General features: G+C 37.0%; 1 protein-coding gene across 1 annotated transcript; it reads left to right on the top strand.

The window, feature by feature from the left end:
- Positions 1 to 4,979: 4,979 nt before the first annotated feature.
- Positions 4,980 to 6,946, top strand: LOC106096071 (large ribosomal subunit protein mL37). The gene is made up of 5 exons (XM_013263617.2): positions 4,980 to 5,256; positions 5,324 to 5,665; positions 6,041 to 6,321; positions 6,389 to 6,558; positions 6,634 to 6,946. Exons 1-5 carry the CDS (start codon positions 5,081 to 5,083, stop codon positions 6,886 to 6,888), a joined length of 1,224 nt encoding a protein of 407 aa, XP_013119071.2. The 5' UTR covers positions 4,980 to 5,080; the 3' UTR covers positions 6,889 to 6,946.
- The last annotated feature ends 3,682 nt before the right edge of the window (positions 6,947 to 10,628 follow it).

Below are 10,628 nucleotides of genomic sequence, written 5' to 3'. Positions count from 1 at the left end.
CAATAGAAAAATATCTATTAGAGACCGGGAGACAAAAAAATCCTGTCCGAAAACATAGACCTCCCAATGAGACCCTTTTCGAAGAAACTAAATGCAAAACTTCGATATGTACCACAACCAAAAAAACCTTTCTAGAATTCGATCCAAATGGGTTCCTAAAACCCAAATAATTTCATTTAATTTAATCCAATTTAGTATCAGCATTTACTTAATGTGAAACAAATACTGGTATCTGGACATCCGAGGAAATTGAACTTACGTATATCAACAGCTCATAATATCGCTACGAATTTCTAGACAAAGAACCACTGTAGAATACACGCCAGGCCTATGTAAAGTCATGACGTCATAAGACAGCTGATACAAGAAATTTATATTCAAAGTTCAATGACCCCGAAATGGATGAGAGAATGAAGGCGCAGTGAAAAACAAAACAAAAACGAAGACTCTCTGTATGTGGGTTGAGGTATGGCTTGAAATTCCACTCAAGAGAATGAGAGCTCCGATTACAAACAACCTCACGGCAGTTCACAACGGTGATGGGATTAAGATATTGTTGGGACTTCCAAGCCTGTGTTGGAACTATTACTTCGGAAAGTACTCATCTCGAATAGTAAATAGCATTCCCGTCTATTGCAATACCAATTGTCACAAAGAGATGTTATAGAAAAGATATAAAGCAGCAATCGTATGGAATCTATGTCACAGTGATATGTGCCTGCACTAGTAATACCGATCAGAAGTGGTGTCATCAAACAATTGTACCCCTGTGGTACGAGTTGTCCGCACTGACATATAGTTTCTACTGAAGTAATGAGTGGAAGCAAGACCACTGCCAAGCAAAAGAAATCAATTGGGACGATAAATCCAAAGAGAGTTATTCTCTTATTTCTCCTACTCTCGAGAATATGAAACACAATGAAATTGATTCCAATATAAAATAGAAGTGCACGTCTAATATGGAGCGGGGAGTAGGTGAGATGGGAGTATGGTGCTAAGTACAAAGGAGTAGAGGGGAGGATGGGAGCTGGTGTGCTGTTGCTACAGGAAATTTAGAAACTACTGAGATGGCGGGATGAGAACGATTACAATAAAAATGCAAGCAAATGGATTGATATCAAGATTTGGGGGAGGGGAGAAAGTCATGGAACATATAAAAAGCTGCAAAAAAAATACAACATTCATGCATACATATGCTGCATATTACAGTGCACAATGTTTTTCGCATTGGCTACTGACTAAAAATACAACTCTGGCATCACGTGTAGAAAAATAAGCCCACCGTATTTACACACTTTTAATTGCTTCGGCAAACAATAATTACATATTTCAGTAGGTCTCTGCCGTCCTGAACTGTTATAAACAAGAAACTCACCAGGCAATTCGACATTAACCTATTAGTTTTCAACCAGCCTTCTATTCTTCTACCGTGAACACTGTTTTGTGGACTTAATCTGTTCTTGATGGCACGTGGCGGAAATGACTTATAGTTTATTCAGTGCATTCAAAAAACACGTCGTTCTCTCTCCTTTTGTAGTCACAGCCTTTTTAAATAGATATAATTCCTTTCCTTTCTACATAAATATAATTTCCCAAAGCACATGTGACGTATTTCGCCCTTTCTTAACTAAGCACATGGACTTCCAAACTCACTCTATCACACTTGTTATATGAATGACTAGGGACACAAAAAAGCAAAGTTAACCAACCTGTTTTCTTCCAATGCTGTTGAGTTGAAACGGCGGAATTGAAATCCCAGAGAGTCCTCCAAATATGTACGCAGGTTTGTGTATCTGGTTCGACTGGACCAAAAATGATTGTGTATACAAAATTGGAATCGATCTGCAGGAGATATAGGAACGTCTCATGAGCCAATCACAAAGTCCAAGAATTGTTGTTGGTGATAGACTTTATGGTCTCCGCAAGAAATAGTGGAGAGTGTATTTCCAAGTATTATATAGGAAGAAAACCAATGGAGTAAAAACAAACAAGTGAGGATGGAATTCAAAACTTTGGATTTATTTACAAAGTTGGATCTTACCAGTGCAAAGATTACAAGCGAAAAGAGCCAGTTGCCTTGTAAAGTTTTGCGGAAGTCTAATTATGACAAGTATGGTTTTAAAGCAAAATGCATTTAGTTAGATTGGCAAATCTAACTAAACGTCAAGTTATTGGTATTTGGGAGTTTTGTGTATTAATATTAGGGGTTGACACATAGGTAGGGAAAATGCAGGGTTTATGTTCATTGTAACATAAACAGGATGAAAACTGCGGCCTGTAGTTTGTTCACAAATTAAGATGGACAGTCAGACGGACATAACTAAATCGAATCAGAAAGGGATTCAGAGACTGAATTTAGTGTCCTGCCCTCTAGTTTCGAAATAGAAAGATGGGAAGATTATTCTACGAAAAACAATTCTGGGATATGTGTGTGGTACACCAAATTAAAGGTGTTAATCTCCTTTTTAATTTGGTCTAAGCACTTTTGTAAACGAAATCCATTTATGGCTTCCAGACTGGATTTAGTGTCCTGCCCTCCAGTTTCAAAATAGAAATCTGGAAAGATTGTTTGACGAAAAACAGTTCTGGGATATGTGTGTTACACCAAATTAAAGGTGTTGATCTCCCATTTAATTTGGTATACACACTTTTTTGAACGAAGTCCATTTACGCCTTCCAGACTAGACTAAGTGTCCTAACCTCCAGTTTCTAAACAGAAATCTGAAAGGATTATTCTACAAAAAACGGTTCTGAGATATGTGTTGTACACCAAATTAAAGGTGTTGATCTCCCCTTTTTTTTGTTGTACGCAATTTTTCGACTGATCGCCGTTTATGGCTTCCAAGCGAGGTTTAGTGTCCTGCCCTCCAGTTTCAAAATAGGAAATCTTGAAGGATTGTTTAACGAAAAACAGTTCTGGGGTATGTGTGGTATACCATATTATAGGTATTGATCTCCCCTTTAATTTGATGTACGCACTGATTTGAACGAAGTCCATTTATGGCCTTCAGACTAATTTTTGTGTACTGCCCTCCAGTTTCGAAAGCGAAATCTGGAGAGTTTGTTCTACAAAAAACAGTTCTGGGATAAGTGTGGTATACCAAATGGAATGTACTGAACTCCTCTTTAATTTGGTTTTATTTCTGGTGACCGAAGCTAATAACGGTTGATAATTTCCTTACTTTATGATTTTTTATTACTGTCACCCTGTGATTTTAGAAATTTTTGTGTTATCGAAAGTTATCGACGTCACTAACTTCAAACAGGTAATTAAAATGATCAAGACGTAAAAGCCGCCAGGTCGATTGCATATGTCGATCTAAATTCGGTTGCATTTAGTTACATTGACAATTAATTGAAGAAAATTTTTATTGGCACTGCGACATATCGCTACTAAAACACTGATTTTGACAGATAGTGACCTCGTTTTTTTATTGTTGGCCAACTGATCTTACCTTTAAATGAATTTATTTTGCTCAGTACCACTTCTATGGAATGTGTTCGCATTTTCTTCGTCGTAATTTTTATATAATGCGTTTTGACAGTTATTCGAGCGAAAAGTCGAAGTCAGTACTAGGCTTATAGCTGAGTCCGAACGTCGTGGCGCAGTGCAACAACTCTTTCTGGAGAAGATTTTACATGGCTGCCGTGCCAGATGGTACAGTACCTCACAAATGTCGCCTTTGGTGGGAATAACCACCTTTGAAATTTTTTTTTAATGTTCTCGGACATGCTAACTTCTGAGCTACGGTGGTCTCCTGGGCTGGGAAAGTTAGCTGATAACCTTTGTAACTAATGCTAAATAACTTTAAACTATTGGGTTGCCCAAAAAGTAATTTTTCATATAGTCGGCGTTGACAAATTTTTTCACAGCTTGTGACTCTGTAATTGCATTCTTTCCTCTGTCAGTTATCAGCTGTTTTAGCTTGTTTTAGAAAAAAAGTGTAAAAAAAGTATATTTGATTAAAGTTCATTCTAAGTTTTATTAAAAATGCATTTACTTTCTTTTTAAAAATCCGCAATTACTTTTTGGGCAACCCAATATAAGTTATATTGACTATGAGTTTAGTAAATTCATAAATAAATATATAAGTATTATATAATCATTGAGATTTGTGTGGTGTTTCTAAAATGCAATCGAGAAAAACATGTGTTTTGAACTGTGAAAAACGAACAAATTACCAGCCATTAAGCCCAGCACTAACTTCGAATTTTCGTAAGAACAACTGTCAAAACGAATTATAAAAAAAATAGTGAAGAAGAAAATGTGAACACTTTCCATAGAAGTGGTAGTGAGTTCATGTCGCTGCGCTAATAAAAATTTTGCTTCTTTTAGTTGCCAATGAAATTAAATGCTCAAGAAATGGGCACCAATTAACTCTGCTTTATTGATGATGTGTTTGTTGTGTGTTGTTATTTGATATTTGTTTGTGTTCTGGCAAAGAATGGAGTCCGTCGGATTTCGCAATAATTTAATAGGTATTTTCGCTGCGAATGATGTCAGTATAAAGCCTCTACATCCCGTTTACACTGCTCACTAAAACCGGATTTAAGGCTGTCGTCAGCTGATTTTATAAAGGAAAAACAGATGATCGAGTTATTAAATCCGGGTTTTTAAGAGCAGCGTAAACGGGGTTTAGACTGACTACATTCGCACCGAAAATGTCTATTGAATTATTGCGAAATCCGATGGACTCATTTCTTTGCCAAAGCACTAACAAAAGTCACACAACAACAAAGACAATAGCATTGAAGCGGAGTTGATTGGTGCCCATTTCACGAGCATTTAATTACAATGGCAATTAATTTAACCGAAAAATTGTATTGGCGGCGCTTAATTACACTTGAAATTAAAATTGCGTGAGCATTATCTTCGTCATCATTTTTTTATAGTGCGTTGTGGCAATTGTTCGAGTGAATAGTAGAAGTCATTACTAGGCTTTAGAACCGATTGTAAAATAATCGATTTGGGACGAAATTAATCGATTGCTGAACAGCAACGAAACCAATTCGATTGAACATCCAGTGGAACTTATTCCCTCTTCCGAAAAAATAAGCATTATTAAATAATACATTGACAATGCGTTTAACACCTCGTTTATGTGCTCAACATTTGGGATGGACCTTCAAGAAACACTGGCAATCACAGGGAAAACGCATACCCAGGGATACTGGCGCTGCAAATGAGTTGGCTAAAGTGGGTATAATAGTTAAAGATCCCAAAGAAGTTCTCAACCCCAAAAAAGAGAGGCAGCGGTAAAACCCATCGATACTAACTGAATCCGATTGTTTTTTTTTATAAAAATACTTTTATTTTTACTAGCTTTGTCATTGATCCTGATACTCAGGTGGGTGATGATGAAACCAATTACCAGTGGCACCAACAAAAATGCTATGTTTATTCAAACGAAAATGTATTACTTGAGGGAATGTCGCAAGCTCAAGTTCTTACCAAAACAATTCGAGTAAACGGATTGCCTAAGCCACTGACGGATATGTTGGCGAATTTATCACTTCCCAGCACCATTGATCAAAATATTCTTCAATCGATATTGGCTTCCACTTTACTTGATGCGGAACAGGTGGTACTGCCTAAGATCAAGTCGGACGAACGGCCGGCATTTAACTTTCCAAGACAATATGGTATTTCACAGTATCGCCAAAAGTAAGAATATTTCATTTAAGTTTTCACACACAAATGTATCGTAAATGTATTCCACAAATCGGAATTATGAGATATTACATGGGTGGTCGTCACAAAGCCGAGTGCAGAACATTTCTTGACTTGTACCCCCCTCTACTTTCGTTGAACCCTTGATAACGCCATCAATGTTTCGGTCTTTGTCTGTGGATTTATGAATTCTGAACTCAGCACTTTCTAAATGTCAATTCTTATTAGCTTGAAATATAGTTCAAAAATATTTTGCGTGCAAAAAATTAAAAAAAAATCAGGGTTGCGCGCTAACAACACCTAAAATTTCGAATAATTTCATTTTATGCTTCAGTATGAAATATGAAATCCACGATCTTTTCGTTACAGCCGGCTTTTGATAAACAGACTTTTAACGGAATGTGAAAAAATCGCTAACCCCTCCATTACCTCTCAACGCCGAGTAATAGATAATGCTGACTTCACCGTATCTGTGCCGAAAGATGAGGACTTGATTCAACTCGACTTGGAAGTACATAAACTGGTGACAGCCAATAAGGCCATAGAACCGATCAAAGGCAAATTTGAGTCGGATATACCAAACATGTACCCACTAAAATGTACGACATCTATACCGTTAAGGAATACTTATTGCAGTGAAACAAGATTTCGTGAGTAGGAGAGTGTCGTTATAAATTGATCAAGTAATGATTGAAATTATATTCTTGATATTGGCAGCCCTTAGCAACAGGATTAATTGCTCGCATCCCCACACTATTTTTACATTCTTTAATAAGGAAAATGTCCGAAATATTCACGGTTCAAATGTGTCAAATGCCCAGTTCCAGAGCCGTACTCTATTAAGTGCTTTTGCAGTTGCTGCAGCGAGGGCGAAACAACTATACGGAGTATGTATTGATTTTGATGTGAAATTAAGTTAACAAAGAACTAACGCAAAGAACGTTTTGACTATTCTATTAAAGGATGCATCCTTAGAGCACATCCCTAAGCCCATAGTAATTCAAAGTATACAAACGGATGGGCGTACATTTCACTTTGGCGTATTCCAGCTAAATACATTGAACTTAGGCGAGAATTCAGATGCCAGAAATTATTGGTTCCAAGAAGAAAATATGCATTTGTTTACACATTGCGCATACAAATGTGGTCAGCCCGTACTAGAGGGTTATGACAAAAAAGTGTTCCGTTATTTAAATGCTTTTTATCATAATATGTAAAATGTTCCCATAAATCAATAGTTAATCAAGAAATTCACGTTGTTATTGATAAAATCAATTATGGTTTTTCTTTTTTTTTTTTTTTTTTTTTGGCAAGCTCAAAACAGAAATTAGCACTTTAATCAAATATGTATCCTTTTATTTGCAAGGTTTAATCACGAAAAAAGTACTAACTTCACAAATGTAAGCCTCAAGTTACATCCTGTTGTTTGCGAATGTCAAGCCAGTCGTGTATTGAATTTTGGAATACGGGCTGGCGATGTTATTTAAGAGGTTGATTTTGTTGATCTTACCCAAGGTATCTCAACTTTTGGGCTAAGAGAGCAGAGCAGTGCACATTTACAGCATGGATACGACTTACAGGTGCTCATTTGACATCGAGTAGTGCCATACTCAACTCAAGGCCCTTGCATCTCTATTAGGGTGATCACTTTGGTTTTTGAAAACCGGGTTTTTGGCCTGAATATACTAATTGGTTTCTTAAAAATGTCCATTTTCAAGGTAATTGATAAATCGGTTTTTTGTCAAAAAAAAAAAACAGTTTCTTACTATTGGTTCATTTCTAACCATATTTTCTGATATATATCATTATCGTTTCATTGGAAATTGTTTTTTGAAAGTATTTCCTTGGAATTTCTCCTTTATGGCTGGTACGATTTTCGTTTTTATCAGTGTGTTGTACACCGAGGCGTCAGCCCTTACCGATGAAGGGCTTCGTCGGGTCAATCCGGTACGGGATAAGTAATGAGGGAATGTACTACTGAATGAAATCAGCAAGTTGTTTTGCTTTAACATATATTATCTAAAAAAAAATAATCGAATATAGTACCAACCTTTAGAGAAAAATCTTCGAAATAAATGTATCAGAGTCAAAATTGTTTGTAAAGAAAATTTTATTGATTATTTGTCTTTATACAAAATTTCAAGAAAAAAATATAAAATTTTATTTTTTGAGAAAATTTGTCTGAAGAAAAATTTTACCAAAATCATTGAAAATAAAACAAGTAAAAAGGCGTTAAGTTCGGCCGGGCTAAACTTTTGATACACACCACCTCGGGTATGTATGTAAACCACCTTTCGTCATAATCCGGTGAAAATGCATAATTTGGACTAAATTCGACACGGATATTGAGAGGTCTATTAGTACAAGTCATTGTTCAATTTTGAAGAACAAAAAATTGGTATTTTTGGTAGCCATATCCAAACATAGACCGATCTGAACCATATACGACACGGATGTCGAAAAGCCTAATATAAGTCACTGTGTCAAATTTGAGCGAAATCGGATTATGAATGTGCCTATTAGGAGGCCAGGACTTTGAATCGAGAGATCGATCTATATGGCAGCTGTATCCAAATCTGAACCGATCAGGGACAAATTGAAGAAGGATGTCGAAGGCCCCAACACAACTCACTGACCCAAATTTTGGCGAAATCGGATAATAAATGCGCCTTTTATGGGGCTAAAACCTTAAATCGAGAGATTGGTCTATACGGCAGCTATATCCAAATCTGGACCAATTTGGGCCAAATAGAAGAATGATGTCGAAGGGCCTAACACAACTCACTTCAATGAAATCGGATAATAAATGCGGCAATTATGGGCATAAGACACTAAATCGGCGGATCGGTCTATATGGGGGCCATATCAAGATATAGTCCATCTTCGAACTTAACCTGTTAATGGACAAAAAAAGAATCTGTGCAAAGTTTCAGCTCAATATCTCTATTATTAAAGATTGTGGTGTGATTTCAATAGACCGACGGATAAACGAACGGACATGGCTAGATCGTCTTAGATTTTTACGCTTATCAAGAATATATAGACTCGATAAGGTCGGAAATGGATACTTCAATGTGTTGCAAACGGAATGACTTCGGTGGTGGGTATAAAAAGGGTATTTTGAAAAATTTGTCTGGAGAAAATTTTCATCGAAATTCTGCTTAAAAATTAAATAATTTTTTTAATATTCGGTTTCTAAGAAAAAATTTAATTTCATATAAAATTTCGTCTTTTCAGAAAATTGCAACAAATCTTTTCATCATAAAAATTGTTTTCTCTAGAAAATATTTCATTAAAATTTTAATTGCATCAGCTATGGGTTGCCCAAAAAGTAATTGCGGATTTTTTAAAAGAAAGTAAATGCATTTTTAATAAGACTTAGAATGAACTTAATCAAATATACTTTTTTTACACTTTTTTTCTAAAGCAAGCTAAAAGTAACAGCTGATAACTGACAGAAGAAAGAATTGTCAACGCCGACTATATGAAAAATCCGCAATTACTTTTTGGGCAACCCAACCCAATAAATTAATGTTGTCTCAGAAACTAAAAGATGGATAACCGATTAAACCGGTTTTAAACAAAAATTCATTTTCGAATAGTTTGAAACTGGTCTTACGAAAAATTCGGTTTTTTGATCACCCTAAATTGTATGTTACGTGTGCAACAACTTCCTTAAAACTGAGAGTCAGTAACTTAACAATCGTCTGAGTTCTTTTCGATGCGAAAGCAATGGCTCGGCTGATAACAAGTTGTTGTAAAAACTGGAACCGACCAGACTTTAACATCCTGCTGGAGAAGATTATACGAGATGCAGATGTGAATAGATATGGCAAACTGATCACAAGAGAACACATGCTACTCGCCTATGCCGACGACATCGATATCATAGGTCGGTCACCTGAAGTAGTAACTGCAGCCTTTGAAAGAATCGAAAGAGAGTCAGTGAAAATGGGTCTGGCAGTAAATGGAGACAAGACGAAATGGATGGTTTCCACTCCCAAAAAGCCTGCACAACCAAGCAGATAAAGAAAATGGAGAAAGTTAGGAACCACAACTTTGAGACAGTTAGTAATTTTATCTACCTCGGCACCGCCGTAACCGAAACGAATGACACCAGTTTTGAGATAAAGCGAAGAATAATACTGGCAAACAGATGCTACTTTGGACTAAGTAAGCAGTTTAGAAACAAGGCCACCTCTCGACAGACGAAGATAACACTATGGTTCTGAAGCATGGGTACTTGTGAAAGCAGATGAGGCAGTGCTTGGAGTATTTGAGAGAAAGATTCTTCGTAAAATATATGGACCAGTCTGCGTTAACGGAGAATATAGGCGACGTATGAACCACGAGCTGTATGACGACGATAGCATAGTTACGCATCAAAATACAACGGCTGCGTTGGCTAGGTCATGTTGTCAGAATGGATGAAGAAGCTCCAGCAAAGAAGTCTTTTGAAGGCAAACACGGTGGTACACGCAAACCGGGAAGACCAAAAGACCGATGGAAAGATCAAGTTGTGGGAGACACCTCGAAACTTGGTGTCAGAGATTTTAGAATGAGCGCAGAAGATCGAGGCGCTTGGAACGCTATTCCACGTTCGGCTAGTGGAACAAATATTCTGTCGTAGCCAATTAAAGTAAGTAAAGAACAGACCAGATTAACTTCATATACCCTAAACGGCTGTGTGGTGTTCAGCGTTATCATGAGAAGCTTAGCTGCTACAGTGGATTGCTACATACGGAGAAGCAGCAATTGCATTCGCTGACAATCAGCCATATCGAGTGAAGAGTCTCAGTGAGAGACCGGGTGGCACCGGCTCTTGCCTAAATACTTAGTGACTATGATGCTCGATATGGCAAGGCGATTTATTGCCGCCCTAAAATAACCGATGGCCGTAACGTTCCCGCGGTAATAGGGCCCACGGACCAGAACGATTTTCCTCACTCAAGGAGCA

This window comes from Stomoxys calcitrans, chromosome 2, assembly GCF_963082655.1.
Source record: "Stomoxys calcitrans chromosome 2, idStoCalc2.1, whole genome shotgun sequence".
Taxonomy (NCBI): Eukaryota; Metazoa; Arthropoda; class Insecta; order Diptera; family Muscidae; genus Stomoxys; species Stomoxys calcitrans.
The sequence above is the reverse complement of the archived record's forward strand: the minus strand, read 5'-3'. Positions and strand labels throughout refer to the sequence as shown.

Excerpts from the sequence above, each read along its gene's own strand:
- LOC106096071 (XM_013263617.2), top strand. The coding sequence starts at position 5,081 with ATGCGTTTAACACCTCGTTTATGTGCTCAACATTTGGGATGGACCTTC. Across the intron at positions 5,257-5,323 it reads CCCAAAAAAGAGAGGCAGCG|CTTTGTCATTGATCCTGATA; the intron begins GTAAAACCCATC and ends TATTTTTACTAG. Across the intron at positions 5,666-6,040 it reads ATTTCACAGTATCGCCAAAA|CCGGCTTTTGATAAACAGAC; the intron begins GTAAGAATATTT and ends TTTTCGTTACAG.